Here is a 21,202-nt window from a genome sequence, read left to right as displayed (position 1 = left end):
CTGCATGTGAGGTAACAGTCAATGCTAACATCAGTGGTAAGTTTTCTGAGTTAATAATAATGTTTTGTTTAGCAGACATATATGGAAGTATTTAGGCATGAAGTGCTGTGTCTGCAACTCTCAAATGGCTCTGAAAAATGGTGTATGCATACACATGCACAGAAAGATGAAGCAAATGTAGGGAAACAACTGGTTTACTAAATCTAGGTAGGTAAAAGAGTACATGAGCATTTCTACAACATTTCTGTAGGTTTAAAAATTTCAAAATAAACAGCAAGTGGGGGGATTCATTCTCAAATTTATATATACAATTTTAATAACAATGAGAAAATTTCAGAGTAATGAATTCGGACAAACAGACACCCCCGCAAACACTTTATAGATACTATTCCTGCACCCAAAACTTCACCCTGGTTTCGCTAGAAACCTTCAGATAGTTCCCTTTAAAATGCAAATTAATTGCTCTCTGGTGAAGGAGAGCGAGGGGGTCAAGCCACACCTTAAATTTCTATTAGAAGAGGGGTGAGGAGAAAGGTAATGTGCTAAAAGGGTAGAATCAGAATAAAACAGTGAAAATTTATTTGACAACTCCAGAGCTACCATTACTCAAAATCTTCTCAATTCTGAAAATAAATTTCAGTTCCTTATTTCTTGATGAACCACCAAGGAGGTGGGCGAGGGTATCTTTAAACCTGTACTGTTTCAGCAGCATTAAAATGGATAGATCAAGTTTAAAAAATGGTCACCTGTTCAGCAACTGACATTCTCCTATTAGGATCAACATCGCGGCCCTCTAGCTTGGCTTTCACCCTCTTCCACACACTCACTGCATAGGAGTTTCTCTCTTGCACAGCTACGAAGCAACGGAAACATACGTAAGTAAAACCACCACTTTGTATAAATATTTAATGTATCCTTATTCTAACTAATTACCTTTCCCTGTTTTAGGGTCTCTGACAGCCTTTTTAGGACTACAAGCAACACTCTTGCCAGTTCCTGGAATGGTGCTTGGTGGAGTATCTGCTGATGTGGCAAGATTTTTCTGAATCAGCTTTCTAGCATTCTGTGACATGACATCAGGCTGAGTCTTCTGGCCAGTGTTGCTCCGGACTGCTATAGAGAAAGAGTGGGTAGCTTAATTCACATGGAAACAGAAGATGGAGGAAGATAAAGAGGAGAGAGCAGGGCAGTGCTCTCTCAACCATCAACTACAAATGTAGAGCCATGAAAATAAATATGATTTTACCACCTTAAAGTCCTTATCCCTTGAAACAGATACTATCCTCCTAAAAATACAGCCTAAAGAGCTAGACATTCAGAAACAAATTTGTACAATGATGCTCACTGCTTGTTGTGGCATCAAAAAACTATAAATATATTAACTGTCCAACAATGTGGCATTAATATGGTAAAGACATAGAATGACATATTAAATTGGGGCATTAAGTCATTTTTTAAAAGGTTATTTGATGACAAGGAAATTTCTAATAGTAAGTGGGAAAAGGCAACAAGAATGGCATTCACAGAATGACCCCAATTTGTGCACGTGTGTGCACACATACACGCAAGTCCAACAACAAATATGTAATGGTTTTACCTCCAACTGGAATGAAACTACAAATTTTTCTATTTTTAAAAAAATTTCCCTGACAAGCATATATTTTATATACATAAATTATTTACAAAGGACTTAAACATAAGATATTTCTACTTTCTCACACAAGTACTTTTAAAATTAAACCAGAATGTGTTCAGTTCGAGTTGTGACAAGAGTTTAAGAAAATCCTTTAAAAAGGTGATGACTACTAACATATTAAGACACATAAAGGATAACTAAACATCTTAGCATCTATATGTGTACATTATTAACAGATCAAGATTCACATCTTTTTCTGAAGTGGAGAAGTCATACCTGCAGCAAAGGATGGCTGATAAGTAGCAGATGACGTTGGACTCGAACATTCATTTGTTGCATCGGTGACTAAGGGTGATGCAAAACCCACTAAATTATTATAGATACTGAAATACAAAATAAAATGGCTTATTTATGAAATGCTTCACCAGGTAACTGCTTATAAATATGAACAGGAAAAAAATGAGATGAATTAAATAAACCAAACTTACTATACCAGATGTTTTGCTCATGTTTTGACTACATTTTAAATTTAGGCCAGAAGGAATTCCTACCTCTGACTTTGTGTTTTCAGTTCTTTCAAGGTGGGAGTTATTTCCTGGAGCATTTCAACGTGTTCTTGACTTCGAACCTGACCCATAGCTTGGACTAACGTAAAGAGCACCGTCTGAATGTTGTCTTGCCAGGATTTATATTCACCTAAGAATTGCCTAACACTGTTCTCATAGGGAACATCTTCACCATCTGCCAGAGCAGCTTCTTCATCCTAGAATCAATATTGTAATGATGAGGAGAAATGGTATTTGTTTCAAGAGTAACTCATAAGACAGTCACATTTTTAATAACAGGTAATAAGTGTTTTTCAAATATGTGTTTAATCTGTTTATTACATTTTAATCCTATTCTACAGGAATCTTATTTCCAGCACAAAATAAGAACTCCAAGTCAAAACAAATCCCTAAGTTAGATGATTTGCTGTTTTGTAATGATGAAATTATTTAGCCTTTTCTCGGGGCTCAATTTCTTTACTATGTAGATTACGTGGGATACTGGAGGGAAGAGAGAATATTTCATTCATTCTGGAGACAAACTCATATGAGCTTAGGAATAAGGGTCTGAAGGAGGGAAAGATGTTGGGGAGATCAAAACACTCTGAGGCTATGTTCAAGTTTCAGCTCTACTGTTAAGTTATAGGACTTTGGGTGAATCGATCGCTTTAACCCTCAGTTTCTCTGGGTAAAAAATCAGTATACTACAACCTGCTTTAAAAAGAAAAAAAAAGTGACTGATAAAACACACAAATTAACTCAATTACAAACAAACTGGAAGAGAAGTTGTTTTTGTTTATACCATTATTTCCCCAAACACAACTATGTATTTTTAAGTACTGTAATTTTATGAAAGGAGGGAGTTAACTGTGTATCAATGGTATTAATCTTACCTTAGCCATTGCTTTCAGGAGATGTTTGACATCTCCAAGTTGCCGGTTATGACCAGTGAGCACAGTCTTTATATTATCAACCAGATTCTGAATTGTTTCACAGACTGCTTCTATCTGTTGCTCCTTCTCTGTCTGAATTGCCCTCTGAGTAGACATATCCTGGGTCAATTGTTTGTGTGCTGACAAAAGCCATTCAGAGCTGCCAATAGGATGTTCAAGACTGGTGTCCTAAACAGAACAAGCATTTGTTTGATTTAAGTATCAGATAGAATAATGGAAGAGTCTTTCCTTTATCACCGCCATCAAAAGGTATTTGTAACTCAAGCGGACACAAAGAACTTCATTTGCTAAGTCATGAACTAATTATGTAAATAACAGCACTTAATAATTTAAATAATCTATGAAATACAGATTAAGATTTCTGATTTTTCTGCATAATCACACAGTGAATAAATGCTTAAAGTTTAAGACACAAAAAATATCATCTTTGAATAACAAAGATGATCTGTATCTAAGACCCTAAACCCAGTGTAAACCACTCTTTAGAAAGACAGCGGAGTTTCCTAATTAATACACAGCCTAAAACCTTCCCATAAAAGATAAACACCGAGGGGCGCCTGGGTGGCACAGCGGTTGAGCGTCTGCCTTCGGCTCAGGGCGTGATCCCGGCGTTAAGAGATCGAGCCCCACATCAGGCTCCTCCACTATGAGCCTGCTTCTTCCTCTCCCACTCCCCCTGCTTGTGTTCCCTCTCTCACTGGCTGTCTCTATCTCTGTCAAATAAATAAATAAAATCTTTAAAAAAAAAAAAAAGATAAACACCGAATTTATCAACTTGCTATTTCTGAACTCAACTCTCCTGTCCAGCATTCACCTTCCACCAGCCCTCTGTCTGCTACCCTATTTTCAGTACATCTAAGTCATTTGCTACACACTGAATTTCTCCTCCCCTCTGAGCCTCCACAGTACTTCCACTGTGGCTCTGAGATTCTTTTAACTTTTTAATTCATTGTATTATTTATAATTAATAGGTTCCTTGGGGGCTAAGAGCAAGATTTAATCATTATTATTTTTTTAAGATTTTATTTTTAAGTAATCTCTACATTCAATGTGAGGTTCGAACTTACAACCTGGAGATCAAGAGTCACATGCTCCACCAAACAAGCCAGACAGGCACCCCTAGAGTTAATCATTAGATCCCTTATAACATTTTATATATAGTACACACACTGCATAAACGTAAACTGAGTGACTATATTACACTGACTTTGAGGGCATAACCCTGGCCTTATCATTTTCATCAACAAGTCACTTTACTCCCACACCAAGATTTAAGACTCACCACTCTCTGTAATAGACGAAGCTCTAACTCAGAGACTGAACTGTTGAACTGTGATGCAAATGAACACATTTGCTGACATCGTTTGATTAGTTCAAATAATGCAGCATCCAGGTTTAAGGCTTCTGCAGTCCTAGTTCGTAAACTTTCAAAATGAATGATATTGCTGCAGAGGAAAGTGACCTGTGAAGAGGCAAAGAGGAATGGAACCATCACAATAAGGGGGTAAATGCAATTTTAATTTAACATGAAAAAATACTACCTATTCAATTCCAGAATTCAGGACCACGACTGGTCCTGAAAAATGTATGAACGACTCTTTTGGGAAAGAGATCTAATCCTGATAAAGGCTATGAGTAAATGTACCTTGTTTTGGTTGATGTCATTAGGTGTGAGACGGTTAAAAGCACCTAAGTACAATTATGTAGAAGTATCTTCTACATGTTTGCTTTCAGATAGAAAATTACTTCATAATATAACTGTTACGATATTCAGCTGCAATTTATTTATGCTATGTCCAAATTTCAATTTGGAATGTTGCCCTTCTGCTTCTACTTTTCCCAAACTTTACAATAAAGATCACAAAATACTAACTGGACATTTGACAATATAATGCACATCTTTTAAGGTATGACAGTACTATTATAATTATGTAAATGGTTCTCACCTTTATAAAATGAAAAAACATTTGGGATTTCATTACAAATGGGATGGGAAAGAGGAAGTATAGAGGAAAGAAAGTGGGACTTAAGTTGACAATCACTAAACTTTAATTGGTTATGAGGATAGGGAAATCATTGTATTAGTGTAATTTTATACCTGATTGAAAATTACCTAATTTTTTTTTTGTTTTTTGTTTGTTTGTTTGTTTGTTGCTTTTGTCCCCTTCCCCCAATCATAACGAAGTTAATCCACAACCTCTGGCAGGTTCACAAGGTCATAAAGGCATTTTACTGCCACAGAATCACTGTAGTTGCATAAAGAGAACCTCAGACAAATATGGAATTAAACTCCTTATTTTCCAATAGAAGCTGAATCCATTTTATATTTAGCTAGGAGGCAGTAAAGGTCTAGGGAGATATCTGGCTATGAGCTCAGCCTAAGGGATGCCCTTCCCACCAAGGCCTATCAGTCCCTCTTCCCAGTACTGTGAACTAGAGGGTGGACTCTCAAGCTACCCCTAGTGATCCCACGTGTCACTTCCAATCAGTTGCGGAATCCCATACGGAAAACAAAGACGGTGCACGTGGATCCCAATACCTGGCTTGCTCTTTGGCTCTCTTTAAGGACAAGATTTCTTCTTTCAGCTATTGTTGCTTCAAAATCCTGCAACACAGGTGCCAGTGCAGGGTTGGCACCACCTGCCCACTTGAGTCGCTGTTCAATACTTGCTTCAAGGGCTGCTAGTTTCTCCTATAAAAGCCAGCAGAACCTCAGTGAATATTTGACACTTTCTAATTCCTGGTGAGCATTTTACACAAATACAAGCAAGATTCAAAAGAAGCAGGATGGGACATACATAATTTACAAAACATTTTTAACGTACATCTATTGGAATTAATCTTTATTTCACTTTCAAAATTTAAGGCTAAACATGTCTGGGGAGGTAAGACATGGCTTTTAGTTTGTCTTAAAATTTGCAGAAGATTTTAATGTTCTTTTTTTTTTTTTAAAGATCCATCTATTTACTTCAGAGAGAGTGAGCAAGTGGAGGGAGAGGTAGAGGGAGAGAATCTTCCAAGCAGATTCCCCACTGAGCGCAGAGCCTGATGTAGGCCCAACCCCATGACCCATGAGATCACGACCTGAGCCAAACCAAGAGTTGGACACTCAACAGACTGAGCCACCCAAGTGCCCCAAGATTTTCATTTTTAAATAAAGTAGTATTTGCCCTTATGTGCTATCCATAAGAAATTCCATTTACCATTTGCAACAACATGGATGGAGCTAGAGAGTATAATGCTAAGTGAAATAAGTTACTCAGAGAAAGACAGATACATGATTTCACTCATATATGGAAATTGAGAAACAAAACGAATGAACAAAGGGAAGGAAAAAAAGGAGGGGAGAGAGACAAACCAAAAAACAGACTCTTTAACTATAGAGAAAAAACTGGTGGTTACAAGAGGGGAGGTGCACTGGGCGGGGGGGGGGGGGGGGGGGCGCGGCGCACGGTGGTGGTGGTGAAAGAGACAGTGGGGATTAAAGAGTACACTTATCACAATGAGCACTGAGTCATGTATAGCACTACCGAATCACTATACTGTGTACCTGAAACTAACATAACCCTGTATGTTAACTAACTAGAATTAAAATAAAAAACTTAATTTAAAAATCCATTTATATTTTTGATTATAAAAGATAAAAATCAAATTCTTCCAAATTCAAAAGTTTATAAATAACAGTAAAAATCTATCCATATTATCATGATAAGGAAGGTTTTATATAACAAAGTTATCTCATTATTTATTCAACACTTCAGGCGGAGGAATTCACATCCTGTCTTTCCTGTGCTTCTCTCCCTCTTTCTCTCAAAGAAACACACCTCTAAAATTAGAAAGGGCAGGTATTCATTCTCCAAAACTGAAAACTAGGCCTAATACACTGTAGAGAAAAGGTATTTCACAATATTCAAAGAAGTGAGCTCCAGAAAAGTTTCATTAAAAATGTAAAAATTACAGAAGTGATTACACTTGATTTTATACAAAATTAATTTGTAAAATGAACAGAAAAATGTCAGTTACTTCTGAGTACATGAGAAATAAGGAGACACAACATAAAGACATATCTAACCATTATCAAGACCTGTTTCTTATTTTAAAAAAGGAGGTGAGATTAAATATTAGGCAGAAATTATGAAGAAATACACTCAATAATAGTAGTCAGGAAAACGTTCTATTGCCTTTGACATCATAAAATATTGTTAACTACACGTAAGAAATGCCCAAGCTGGGTGCCTGGGTGGCTCAATCAGTTAAGCGTCCAACTCTTGATTTCGGCTCAGGTCATGATCTCCGGGTTGTGAGACTGAGCCCTGAGTCAAGGTCCGTGCTAAGCGTGAAGCTTGCTTAAGATTCTCTCTCCCTCCCCCTCTCCCTCTGACGCTCTCGACTCACGGAGACGCGCGCACGCATTCTTCTCAAAATGAAAAAAGAGGACTAAGCTTTTTAGGTAGGAATAGTAAGCCAGATATAACTGCTTATGTGCCTTTCAGAAAACAAATTAAAATATTCAAGTTTTTCTAATTACCAAGGTTCCCTTAACATATAAAGGCAGAGTGATCATCAAATCCATTAAAAACCTGAAATATTTAGTATGTCTCTATTCCTGGTTAAAAATACCATAAGATTTGGTTACTCTGGAGGGTAAGAAAAAAAGATATAAATTAAAAATAATAGTGCAAAAGGAGTATGCCCCTGTGGCTTAGAAGCCAAGGACAGATATATAGATATACTGAACACGTCATCACAGTGTAGGTCATTTCTGAAAGTGGAATGTACTGCAAGTAAGGTCTGACAAAACACACCTGAACTGTTGCAATTGAAGTTTCAATTTGGCTCAGAGTATGGAGTTTCTTTTTCATGCTGGTTAGGATGGCAGACCGAGGGGGAGGTGTAACTGACATGGCTTGTGGTCTATTGATAAGGAGGTCTTCATGCTGCCACTGTTCAAAGAAAAGGCAATGTAAAAAAATCAGCAGGCGGTGGGGGGGCGGGGGGGACCTTTAGATAAAGGTAGGCGAGGTGCAAATTGGAACTGGGGAAAGAGGGGGAAAAAAAAACCAGCTGCAGCAAAGCGAAGTAGCCAGAGAAGTGTAATAGCAGAAACATTACAAAAGAATCATAACCAGGTGAAAAATTTCCTAATGTAGAGAATGGCTGATAAATTTCTTAGATCAGTGATATGCAACATCTAGGCAGTAATTCTGAAGATGTTTCCAAGTTCATGCAAAAGTCTGCTATACAATCCCTCCAAAAGATATCTTCAGTTGAGGCTGGAAAGGGCATGGGGGGGATGGATGGTGGAGAGGTGAAGACTGTCCAGCATGAGGCTAAGCAAGTGATTAAAAGAAATGATGGCAGCAGTCACAGAACAAAGAATTCTCCAGAGAACCTAAAAGTTGCAGAAAGGGGCAGGCAACTGCTCCGAGGATCGAGCTATCTTATATGTTTTAAGGGAGGCCCCAGAAGGCCCAAGAGATATTTGGGCTACATGAACATTTGTTTAGATCAACAAAATTGTAAGGATTTTTACAACACTTTCCATACAGTTGTCGATTTTTTTAAGGGAATAAACTCTAGAATGTATAAATAAAACTTACAACATTACATAATTTATAAGAAAAAATACAAAAAGATTGCAATGTGCTAGAGACCATTAATATATAATAAATACAATTTCAAAATGTGAATAAATTACTTTTCTTAATTTATGAGCTAAAAAAAACAGCTCATGATAAAACTGCAAAGAGAAGGAAATATGCTGATTCATGCACTGAGGCTGAAGCCACCAACTCCACCATGGGGAAGCACCTTCAACATAAATAATACAAAGTAACCAGCGTTTGTACCAAAACAGATCCCAGAAAAACACAGTCCCCAAATATTACTCCAACTTACACAACCCGTTTGAAGCTACAGACAATATTGAAGCCTATATTTGGAAGAAAGAAAAGAAGGAAAAGAAAAGAAAAGAAAAGAAAAAAGAAGGAAGGGGAAGGGAGGAAGAAAGAAAAGCAAGGTAGAAAGAAGAAAGAAAGAGAGAGAGGGAGGGAGGGAGGGAGGAAAGAAAAGAAAAAGGAAAGGGAAGGAAGAAAGAAAGGAAGGAAAGAAAGAAAGGAAAACAGAAAGAAAGGGAGGAGAATGAGAGAGAGGAAGGGAGGAAAGAAAAGAAAAGAAAAGAAAAGAAAAGAAAAGAAAAGAAAAGAAAAGAAAAGAAGAGAAGAGCTACAATTTATACTGTGCTTAGTGTCTCATATAAAACATCATTTTTAACCCTCATAGTCCGCAATCTTTGTGAGAAGTATGGTTCCCACCTGAGGGAGGATTAAACCCAAGTTCACACACCTGAATCTAAATCCATCTCACCCGCAAAGCCTGTGTTGTCATACTGCTCCCTAAATGATCACAGACAAAAACAGGCCTCTAAAAACAAATTCCAAATGATGATGGATTCATGCACAAAGCTGTTATCACATCATTAGAGCATCAGGGAAACAGAAGTCACTTTAGAAACAATCTTAATTATATGTTAAATAATATAGGAGGCATATTCATATAACGAATAAATTCAACCATTAGAAATCATATTTACAAGTAATACTTAATGATACAGAGGATACCAACCATACAACACTGATGGAAACAAAGTTAAAGGTCACAAAGTGTAAACACAAAATACTCTCAACTACATGGAACAGAAACAAGGAAAAACAGGAAAGAAATACCAAAATGCCAAAAAGCTGGCTTTGCTGCAAGCTGGCGCAATCCAGGACTTTTAAATATTTTCTTCTTTACATTGTTATATTAATTCCCCCTGGTTTTCAAATTCCTATAGTGGAGAAAAACACATTAGGAAAAAACACTTACTTGAAACATGGCAATATGCAGCTGAACACGCTGCAGGCTTGTCTTACAAGAAGAAATACTGGTTTCCAGCCTGCGCACCAAGTCATGCTTCTTCCAGGCAGTATCATAGGAACTTGCTAACACAGTTGCCCTGTTCATGACCAGCTGAGAGAACTTCCCAATCTGAATGTTGTGCTCCACTGCTTTCTTACAAAGATCATCAACAGAAACTTTGCTTTCAGCACCAAAATCCTTTGCCTCTACTTGAGCAATAATGTCTACCCCTAGAGCACTGATAAAACTGCAGAGGGTGAGTCCTAGGGCTTGGTTTGGGAGTCCAATCAAGAGCTGCCTCACGAAGTCAGCTGTGAATGCCTTTATGGGTTTGGCCATCTGGTCTTCACTGAAACAGGAGTTTCTAAAAAGGGTTTTCACGTTGACAATCTGTACAGGTCCATTTACAGTATTCTGATCTTCAAGTGAACTCGATCCTAAAAAAGGAAAACTTTCGTAAAGTACTTCATGCAAAGTAAAATAAGGTAATAATGATGCTATTTAAAAACAAGACCTTATGAAGATTCAATTAAGTTAAGCCTACTCCATCCTGCCCCCTTCCAAAGTTCTACACAAGTAAATCCAGCATGTTTAAATGTGAAAGATTACCTGATAGAGTTTTAGAAAAGGTACCACAGAGCCTGAAGAACTCCTTAATTGTCTGTAGTCTTTTTAGAAAGAAAATCTCCTCTAGCACCTGCCGGTGATTATCGTCATCAAAAAAATTGACTTGGGTACTCCTGGCTTCCCTTATAATGTCAATCTTTCGCCAAGCTATGGGAATTTCCATCTTATTTAACTATGCAAAAAAAAAAAAAAAAAAAAAACAAAGTTCATTACTCTTCACACAGTGAAGTACTACTTTACCACACGTGCATTATTTATTCATAAAATCAGTATTTACCTTTTCAACTAATAAGCCAAAAGCAGTTTCAACTTGGGCAAACATGCCATCAAATGCTACCAAAAGCATCTGGCCAGCTGACATTTTTGGTGTTTCATCAACCGAACCGTTTCTTGGTTGGATTAATTCACCATATTGAGCATGAAGTATTCTAGAGAAAAAGAAAAGGGAATTAACATCCTACGGAAGAGTAGTAAATTTGGGGAAAAACACAAAAGGTCAGTATAAGTCACAGCTAGCATGTGATCTGGAAAATAAATCTTTTTTTTTTAAAGGTTTATTTTATTTATTTGAGAGAGAGAGAGAAAGAACACAAGTGGGAGGAGGGACAGAGGGAGAGAATTCTCAAGCAGACTCCCCGCTGAGCGCAGAGCCCCACATGGGGCTCAATCCCAGGCTCTCTAGATCAGGTCCTCTGGATCACGACCTGAGCCGAAATCAAGAGTCGCTTACTCGACTGATCCACCCAGGCACCCCTAGAAATCTTTTTGCATGCAGGAAAGAGTGTTAGGATAAAATGACATGCAGTGCCAGTACAATGTGATGGTAATGGTTCCAATTCAGTGTCAGTAACTGTTCACATGATTAAATTTTAGGCAAACTTGAATTATGACAATTTTTAAAAGAACTATGTAAGATACTACAGTCTCACTTTACACAAAGAATGTAAAATAATACAAACCCCCAATAAATGTCAAGAATCATACAATTCTAAAGCTGGAGGACTTTAGCAAAAACTGTCAGGTATGTTCATACTACTTACTGTCACATACATGATAGAGCCAACTATAGACCATAAACTCAAATGCCTGCCACCCGTGGCACACCTGGTTTTGAATAATGCATAGTTTGAGTGTAAGTCTTCAGAAATTCACCCCATACATCATCATTAACTTAAGGCTTACACAGTGGCTTATGTATCTGGAGACTAGTCTGAACATATTATATAAAAAATCAAAAACAGCACTCCTGGAACCTACAAATAGTATCAATTCATGTTACTAATGTTAACTAGATTTTCAACTTTATCACACACACATACAGAAATAACTATAAAACTATTAAGAGAATTTAAAAAGGCTAACCAGAGCAATTTCTAATGGAAAAAAGAGCTACAAAATGGTATGCAATTTTTTCTTGAGATAATCAGAGTTTCTCCAAAACAAGGTAAAACAAGCTGTAACAGATCAGGCATTAAGTCTGTCACCCAAATCATACATGAAAAATAAATAATCATCCATTTGAGGGTAAGAGAAATCTGAATTAGATATTAAAGGGAGATAAATAAGGGCTGAAATTTAGTAAGAAAGGTGTATAGATTTGGCATCTAACTTTTTAAATAATGCTAGAAATTTAAATGATAAAGCTCTTGTGCAAATAATCGAAATCATCATCCAGCTGACTTTTAGTTTATGCTATAATAATTACACTCATTTTTTCTACTTATGGTGAAACAACTACAAAGAAACATAAATTGGAAAATTATGAATGCAGATAACAGAAAACATTAAAGAATTACTGTTAACTTTTGGGGTGAAGTAATGACACCATGATAAAGGAAACTAAGTTTCTATTTTAGATATATGTACTTCGAATAGTATTTAAAAATGAAAAGATACTTGCTTCAAAATAATCGGGGTGGTACAATTTAAACAAGATAAATAATTTAAACAATTTAAGCAGGTGCAGATAATTACCTCAGGTGGGAAAATGAAGGTACATTATACTATTCTACTTGCCTTTCTTTGAATTTTCTCACAGGAGGAAGCACAACAGGTCAATCCATTTCTACTCCCTCAATTACACTCTCTGGGGTGAACTCGACACCAGAATGCCCAAAAAAGAGGTCTGAAGTCACCAGAGACAAAGAGGCTTACAGCTTAGCTAGGGACATAATGCATGGCTGGAGGAACCACCCAACCTTTGCAGGTTCCAAAGTCAAACTGTTTTTCTGCATTTCAGAGGTGGAAAACACCATGTTCAGTACCTAAAACATACTTATAAAGTTTAAGCAAACTTAGAAGCATTTACCTGAAGTGCAGTGTATACTCCATTAACTAACTAAACTGGCTCAGATGCTTCCATGGAGTTCCAAGGGCTGGCTTAAAAAATACCACACTCCACTTTGTGTATGTGCAGCACACATATGGTGAAACAACACTAAAAGTATAGTGTGTATGTGATAAAACTGCATGGAGCTACAAACCCAGGGTGCACGCGTCACTGGGGAAATCTCAGTAAGCTCTGTCGACTGTACCGACATCCACTTTGTGGTGGTGCCACAGTACTACAGGGATGCAAGATGCTAAGAGCGCAGGAAGGATGGAGCCTGCACAAGACGTCCCTACACACACGTTATCGTACAACTTCCTATGACTCTGTAATTATTTCCAAATAAATAAACTATTTTTTAAAGATTTTATTTATTCATTTGAGAGAGAGAGAGAGAGCACAAGCAGGGGGAGTGGCAGGCAGAGGGAGAAGCAGACTCCCTGCTGAGCAAGCAGCCTGATGCAGGGCTTGATCCCAGTACCTGAGCCGAAGGCAGATGCTTAACTGACTGAGCCACCCAAGTGCCCCCCAAACAAATAAACTTTTTAAAAAAGATCTGTATAGAAGCATTTGTTAGTAGTTCTATCTGCTGTACAATTAAAACTAAACTTGCAGCACAGAGCCCAGAACCTGTCACCTGGCTTCCCCAGCTCCGTCACAGCTACCATTCACTTGCCTGGCAACATCGATGTAATGAGCATGCGTTTCCTCCTCGAGTCCCATAGCCGCGTTTCTTAAATAGGCCTGAAGAGATTCTACTAGAGTCTGCAGGGGAACGCCGTCAGTTGTCTGCTCAATAAGACTGTCCAGCTCATGAAGCATACTTTCTAATGTGTATTCTCCTTTCATTAAACATCTCAGTGCTTCTGGAAATATGATTTGCCGGAAATTTGAATTTAATTCCTATAAATATGTGAGAAATATATTTTAATGTTTTCTAAGTTTAGATAAGTTATACCTTCAGAGGTTTAATGCATGTATTAAGAACAGACATATGCAACTGTAACCAATTTCTGGCCACAAACCTCACACTGATCTTTAAGTGATCAATTAAGCAACATTAAAAGGGAAAAAGTCAAATTGCTTTTCTGAGCCAGTGATAAGAAGTACAATGTTCAATATCTAAAACAAACTTATCAATTTTAAGCTAATCTAAAAGCGCTCACCTGAAGTGAGGTATACACTCCATTAGCTAAATGAACTGCCTCAGAAGCTTCCATTGGGTTCGGAATGTCCAAGTCCTGTGGCACCAGGTGGCACTGCTTCAGCAACTGCACCAGGCAAGTGACGTTCCCACTCATACTGCAGAGCTCTTCCAAGAACCAGGCTCCATCCCGAGAGGTCAGGTCCACCAGCTGCTCCCCAGCACTTGAAGCTGCACCTTCCATCATCAGGTTCCGCCTAAATGCAACAAGGGTTTATACAGTGAAACCTATCAGCTACACTCACACAGACGAGTGGATACCTCAAACTCAGAAAGGAAGTAGAGCAGCCGTAACAGTGGGCAAGACTAATGAAAGTAAAAGAATACCTTAAGATGGTATTAAAAAAAAGGACAGGAAATCTCAGTATGAATGTTTTCAAGACAACAAAATGGTCTCAATCTGGAGTTGGCTAACTCACCTTGTAAGAGTACAAAGGGCAGAAATAATAACACTTGCTAGACTCAAAGATCCTTCTTCTCCATTCTCGTGAAGGAAAACTTTAATGCAACGTTCAATTTCTTTCAACTGATCTTCACAAACAGGCACAGTGACAGCTTCCTGTTTCAAGCGTTCCACTTGTCTGATCAGCCTGCTGTTGATGTCGGCTGCGTACCGCTGCAGGGTCATCTCCGTGGCAGTGATGAACTGACACACTGCTGGTGGAGGCTGGGGAGCATACTGCATTTCATATCTACACAGAGAGAGAGAGGTGCTTGTTTACAATGTAACCCACTTCCTGCTTGTAAAGTTAGTTCACATTTTAGACTGGAGCCTTTGATCCTCGAACCTTAAATAGCAGAAACCATTTTTACAAGTAAGAAAAAGTCTCAAGAGCTCAAGTCATTTTCCAAGACCACTTGTTAGTGAGCGACAGCTCAACTGAGTTTAGCTCTCTTTACCCTGATCCCATCACTCTGATACTGGGATACATTTAATCAATTAGGAAAAACACACCCTCTTATAAGGGAAAACATGACCTCAAATCATCTTAAAACCAAGAAAAAATTGATCCCATTCAGCTTCCATCCCTCAACAATTTCTTTCAGAAAAATGAAATATTATGCACACATGATAATAATAATTTGAACACAACTTTGCATCTAATCCCAAGAGAGGTCAAGAAAATTAAGTGTGATCAACGCACTTCCTGTAGAGTTCTTGACAGCGCTCTACTGTGGTGTTACAGATGAGTTCTTCCATCCAGGTCTTCCACTGCTCAATTCGATGTTTCTGAAATATGGCCTTTGGATACTGCAGAGCTACGGTTGCATAGTGATGCAGCTGTTCCAGACAACCTCGGAGCACCGAGCGCCTCTGCTGGAGAAGAGCGCCCACTTCCCCCTCCAGCTGCTCACACTGGCTAATCAAGTGCGCCTGGCCAGCATTCTGTAGAAAGGCTGTCGCTGGCACATAGCTTGGAGGACCTTTTGGTAAAAGACGATTATTAATCACGGTGAAACTATTCCAAAGCAGCAGTCATTGAAAGGAGCACAAACCAGAACCCCACACATACACACACAAATACAAAACTCACATGCTTAACATGTGTATCTAAGATAAATCAACCCATACCAAGGTCCATTTGTGAGCTTATCTCCTGAAGCAGACTTGCAAGCTGTGTTGCTTCTAAATTATTGAACGCAGCCTGATAATGTGTTATCCACTGTTCAAATTCATTCAGCTTCACCTGGATTGCTTCCTGAACAGCCCTTTGCTGAGTCTGTAGTTGAGTGTGTTCAGAATACCTAATTGGAGGGAAAAATTCTTTTAAATTGCTTCTTCCTTCTATGTACTTTCATAAACCTTGATTCTGCTCATACTTGGGACTGCCTGATAAGTTCCTTTTCGATCTTGAGTGCACTGCTCAAATGTCTCCTACTTCTCTGTTTTTCCTGTAATTCTCTCAACTATACTCACAATTTTAAATAAAACATTTTCAAAACCCACCACACCAGCCAGGTGTTGAGTTATCTTTAGTGTAAACAATGGATACTTCACAGATCTTTTAATCTCAGAGACTCATGCAGCGTGTGGCATTTGTATATTTACCCTTTACCAAGCATCTGCACTGTACAAAGTTCATTCGCTTAGATCATTCTATTTAGTTTAATGCTTAATTCAGCAAAGTGGGTAAAATAACTGCCACTGTACTAATGAATAAGGATCCAGACACAAAATGTAGAGAGAAACCCAAACCTCAGGTTTTCTGAATCCAAGTTCATGTTCTAACCACTATATCCACTTATCTCCCATAATTACCCAAACATTTCAATTACCTATAATAAAGCAGAAAATTTAAGTGAATTTCTGTGTATTAACAATTCGAAACTGCAGTCCTTGGGAGAGCTTTTGTCATTTATGTAAATTGCTGCAATAACTCTAATTCAAGTTGACAATGTTTACACAAATATGAAAATTCTCCTTAATGGCATATATTTAGAAACAAGTGTTCAACACTTTTAAACCTGTGTTGCAGAGTGTGAGAAGGATGGTCCACCCCTTCAGCTCCTTCTAGAAACTCTATTTCTTCCAGCAGTTTGCCTTGAAGTTTTTCCACGTCTGTCAGCTGCTCTTGCAAGCTTAGGTATTCATCTAAGCTGCTGTCCAGCTTGGGAAGCACAACCAGCATCTCATCCCTATTCTTAAACCAGTTCACCTGTAAAAAGATTTAATTATGATTAGGGAAATTCTTACAGGGTCAGCTGTGAGATATGATGATATCTGCCACAAGAATCATGTTAGATGGACATCTTGTATACATTATTCTATTTAAATCTCTTAACTTAAACCCTGAGGGGGTAAGGGCACATGTATTTCACAGATAACGATAACCACTGCATTCAAGTTCACACAGTCATAAACTGAGACTCAAATCTCACAACACCATGTAGTTACCACCATGCCACACAACGTAGTGTTAGCATCACTGGCTACCATGATATTAAAATTAAGACTGAGGGGAGGCTATCCAAGTAAGGAATACCTAAAATAATCATTGGAAACACGTTTCAATGTATTAAAAAAGGTGTAATTTTTTTCCCCCAAATCATTAACCCACCTCCAATGAATAAGAGTGTGATTGTGTGTCTTCGTATGGGAGCATTTCCTACTAAAAAGACATCAAATTGCCCTATTTCACTGACATTTCAGTATTATACATGATAGTCTTCCAAAAATACTTTTTAAAAGATAGTTTTATTAAAAGATAGCTTTACCCAGCTTCTTGGTGGACATGTTAACACTAGTAAAAAGATGGTGATGACTTATTATCACTGCCTTCACCTTAATTTCAGCTACTCTGGAAGAAAAGAGGCTGCGGGTGATCTCTCGCTCCATCTCTCTCTTGCTCTGCTTGCTCTCAGCCTGCTGGCCACCTCCACCATAGACAGCGCCAGCAAACCCCGCCTCGCCCCCGGCCGTCCAGTCCACCAGGGGGTCATACACAAAGGCCTCCAGCAATGTCAGCAAAGTCTCTCTGCCACGCCGCATGATGTGTAGAACCTGTTTTCAGAGGTATTTTAATCAGGTTTTGCCACAAGTTTCCTCACTCAAATGTAGTTTTTCATTCCACAAGATTTGATAATTTAACAGGTACATTAAAAGGTGCAAGAGAAACAACATACCTGCTCACATGAAAGCCTAAAAACACCTTCTACTCCAGTTACACCCAGTGCTGTTTCAATATTCTGTGTCATTCGAAAAGGTACTTTCTCAGGAACTCTAAGGCTTTTACCTTGAAAAGACAAACTGTTATATTTTTGTCCTTTCACCAAAAACATCTGACCCTCACATAAATGTAAAAGTCGAATTTAATTTTACCTTTTTCAAAGCAAACATTGTAATCTATGTGAACCACCTCTCCAGTCGTCATATCTATGAGAACATTATCCAGATGTCTATCTCCAAGGCCAATTATGTATCCAACCATAGACATGACTGCAGTAGATCTGGCATAAGACTAAACAAGAGGGGAGAAGGGGTGAGGAGAGCAAGTTGTAACACCATCAGCAAACTTCCTTCCAACATGGACTTGATGCTCCAAAATTTACAGAATTCCATAATCCCACTCCCTCATTTCTAAATAGCATTCCTAAGGGATGCTGCAAGTGGCCCCAGAGGCTCTGCACTGAGCAGCAGCAGACAACACTGTGGTCCTTATTGGTCCTACTTAGTATCCTAATGCTGGATTTAAAAAACAAAACTATTTTCAGCCTCCCTAGTTTTTCCCTTTCTCAAGCTTTTATTCTTCTTTTCACTCCAACCATCATCCCCTCTGTTCTGCCCTCACACAGTCATGGTCACACCTTATGAAAATAAGTGTAACGTAAAACTCGAATACAGGTCCTAAACTACCAAGTCTGGAGCGAGACGAGGGGGAAGAGGAGGAGAGTGAACAATACAGACTAGACAGGAAGCAGGCAAAAGAAACAATAATACTGATTACAGCCCAGAACAAAACACATACCTGTGTGACTCTCCACCATTCATCAGGTGTGGTGCAAGAGGACCAAAGCTCTTTAGCAAGGAGATTGGGGGGGGTGGCCTCCATTAACTCCTCTAGTACCGCCTTCATTACATGAAGAGGCCAATCCCGTCGGGACACATCGAGACTAAGTCCAACTGCTTTTAAAGCAGGGCCAATTTTACTATAATAAAGTTCACTAGGACGAGGTACAATTCCAGGATTCTGAGGAGTTTGGTAGGAATCTTGGGCCTAAAAAAAATTTTAAGAAAAATATCAACTTTATTTAAATACAGATAAAGATTACTTTGAATTTAAAGTAGTATTTTAAGAACTGGTTTTTGAGTGGCATCCTCCACCTTCCTGGCCAAATTGCACAAATTCCTCTGGACTGTGCATCTTTCTTACAACTTACCTATCTTTCTCTTAATTAAGTACTACCACTTTACTATATAAAACTTAGTCTACTGATCTATTTTCTTGAGCTTCAATAAAACTCAACATTTACATTCTTCTTTGTAACATATAATTCTACTGAAAATGTCATTAACTTATGCACAAATTTCACTCTTTACTGATACGACTCAATCATCAATATAAAATTAACAGTATTCAAAAATTTAGATAGCCCCTATTTCCCATTTCTCATTTAACCCTCAATAATTGTTCTGAAGTCTCCTATGCTTATTTTTTAAACTTGACTCCTTTCAAATTCTTGCTCCTTCCCATACCTACCCTAATTAGAATAATTATTTTGGCTAGATATGGACTCCTGAGGTTGAGACTGTATAAAACTTATCTTTATTTCTGTAGCACTTAGTACTGCTCCTATATACTAATAAGCACTCAGATGCTTAGCTAGAATGAATTCTAAATTAAATCCCTAGTCTAAATCAGAGTGATAAATTTCACAGGCACAAAATATGACATCACAGTAATTAAAATTAACTATAAATGTAGTTGCTTTTTTTTTTTTTACATACTTAAAAGAAACTGATTTTCAAAGCTCTCTTATTTGTAAATTTAATTTAAAAGCAGGGGTGCCTGGGTAGCGCAGTCATTAAGTGTCTGCCTACGGCTCAGGGTGTGATCCCCGCGTTCTGGGATTGAGCCCCACATCTGGCTCCCTGCTCAGCGGGAAGCCTGCTTCTCCCTCTCCCCCTGCTTTTGCTCCCTCTCTCGCTGCCTCTCTTTCTGTCAAATAAATAAAATCTTAAAAAAAACTTTATTTTTATAAAATATGCCTCAGAAACACTTTCCTAGATATTTCAAGTCTGTTCTATAGCATTTATAAACTTACCAAAATGTTCAAGTACAGTAAGCCTATGAGTATTTCACACAGAACAAGAAAGAGACTAATATATGTTTTTACAGAAATTCAAATAAAAGTACACATATATCTGAATTTATCAACCTTCTGTGCCTGTAAGGCAGCTTCCCGTTGTTGCCATCGTTTGTAAAGACCAAATAAGGGTGTGGCTCCATCCACCCACTGGATTAGTCCTGATCGGGTTCCTAGTGGCGTTACAGAATAGTGTCGGGCGTGGAAACGGGGTGTTTCCTGGCGATTGATTGTAGCAAACATGGTATTCACAATAGACAGAAATTGCATTATTCTCTCATCCAGATGTAAATCTTCTAATCCTATGGAAACAAAACTTAAAGTAGCTAGAGTGGTGACCAAATGGGCTGGGGATGGGGTTACAGATATATCACTTTTGTGTTTCCTCTCAATTAACAGTAGCAGTCAAGAACTGAGAGCCAAGGAAGCATAATGGGACCATTAAAGGACATTCCATTCAGTCACAAGGTATTAGACACTAGCATTATTAGCTGTACCTCAGTTCTGCTTATGTAAGTTCTTAAGCAAAGAGATGAGAGGTAATGGAAAATCTTACGACACAGCCTCCAACCACTTCCATTCAAAATCACAGAAGATACAAAACAATCCAGGCTATTCACCTGGAACAATTCTCTCCCAGCACATTCATACACAAAGCATTCATAATCAAATTAAGGCTCTTGTTTTAAATCCCACCTTTGAAAAGATAAGGATAGCTCTTGCCATCTGACCCTAGAAAGAGAAGTTTCTTTGGCTTGGTTTTGGTAGGTAAGATGGTGATAGTTCCGCCCACACTGTGGATTGTGACAGTGTCTCTAGCTGACACTTCTCCAGGAAGAGCAATTTCGGTGTTAGTCATGGCAGCCAGCCATGGGCTGATTTCTTCAAGACGCAAGATATAACTTGCACGTTTCTGTGCTCTCTGTTGCAAACTCAGCATTATCTGTATTTATAAGAGGGGGAAAAACAGGTTTATGTTATCACTCCAACACTTAACTTTCTTCCACATTCAATTTGGCATAAAAGTAAACTTAAAATACGAATACAGATGTCTCACATTATAGTTCCTACATTTAATTTCATGTTACATACTTGGGCCATCCTGAGAGAGAAAATACTAGTGTGTTGATATGATCTAGGTGATTTCTACTTTGTTTAGACCTCTCTCTTCTCTGTCCAAACAACCAATGCAATCATAGCAGA

The 21,202-nt window shown here is 38.2% G+C and overlaps 1 protein-coding gene across 3 annotated transcripts in view; it reads right to left on the bottom strand.

The window, feature by feature from the left end:
* Positions 1–21,202, bottom strand: part of SMG1 (SMG1 nonsense mediated mRNA decay associated PI3K related kinase) — a 98,565-nt gene that overhangs the window by 6,069 nt on the left and 71,294 nt on the right. For 2 of the 3 annotated variants that reach the window (XM_045776091.2, XM_045776088.2), the window contains 23 exons: positions 20,696–20,942; positions 20,072–20,301; positions 18,661–18,909; positions 18,015–18,153; positions 17,819–17,928; positions 17,478–17,696; positions 16,661–16,851; positions 15,768–15,940; positions 15,340–15,619; positions 14,614–14,886; positions 14,157–14,391; positions 13,667–13,893; positions 10,939–11,089; positions 10,644–10,833; positions 10,002–10,471; positions 7,940–8,077; positions 5,674–5,826; positions 4,417–4,596; positions 3,075–3,302; positions 2,188–2,399; positions 1,913–2,019; positions 934–1,113; positions 747–853 (listed from right to left, as the gene is read on the bottom strand). In XM_045776091.2, coding sequence (XP_045632047.2) covers positions 747–853; positions 934–1,113; positions 1,913–2,019; positions 2,188–2,399; positions 3,075–3,302; positions 4,417–4,596; positions 5,674–5,826; positions 7,940–8,077; positions 10,002–10,471; positions 10,644–10,833; positions 10,939–11,089; positions 13,667–13,893; positions 14,157–14,391; positions 14,614–14,886; positions 15,340–15,619; positions 15,768–15,940; positions 16,661–16,851; positions 17,478–17,696; positions 17,819–17,928; positions 18,015–18,153; positions 18,661–18,909; positions 20,072–20,301; positions 20,696–20,942 — 4,689 coding nt within the window. The remainder of the gene's footprint in view (positions 1–746; positions 854–933; positions 1,114–1,912; positions 2,020–2,187; positions 2,400–3,074; positions 3,303–4,416; positions 4,597–5,673; positions 5,827–7,939; positions 8,078–10,001; positions 10,472–10,643; positions 10,834–10,938; positions 11,090–13,666; positions 13,894–14,156; positions 14,392–14,613; positions 14,887–15,339; positions 15,620–15,767; positions 15,941–16,660; positions 16,852–17,477; positions 17,697–17,818; positions 17,929–18,014; positions 18,154–18,660; positions 18,910–20,071; positions 20,302–20,695; positions 20,943–21,202) is intronic. The other variant, XM_045776089.2, reaches the window with a different exon arrangement.

This window comes from Ursus americanus, chromosome 2 (genome assembly GCF_024610735.1).
Source record: "Ursus americanus isolate L20-20 chromosome 2, mUrsAme1.1.p, whole genome shotgun sequence".
NCBI lineage: Eukaryota > Metazoa > Chordata > Mammalia > Carnivora > Ursidae > Ursus > Ursus americanus.
Note: the sequence above shows the minus strand (reverse complement) of the source record. Positions and strands in the feature narration are given on the sequence as shown.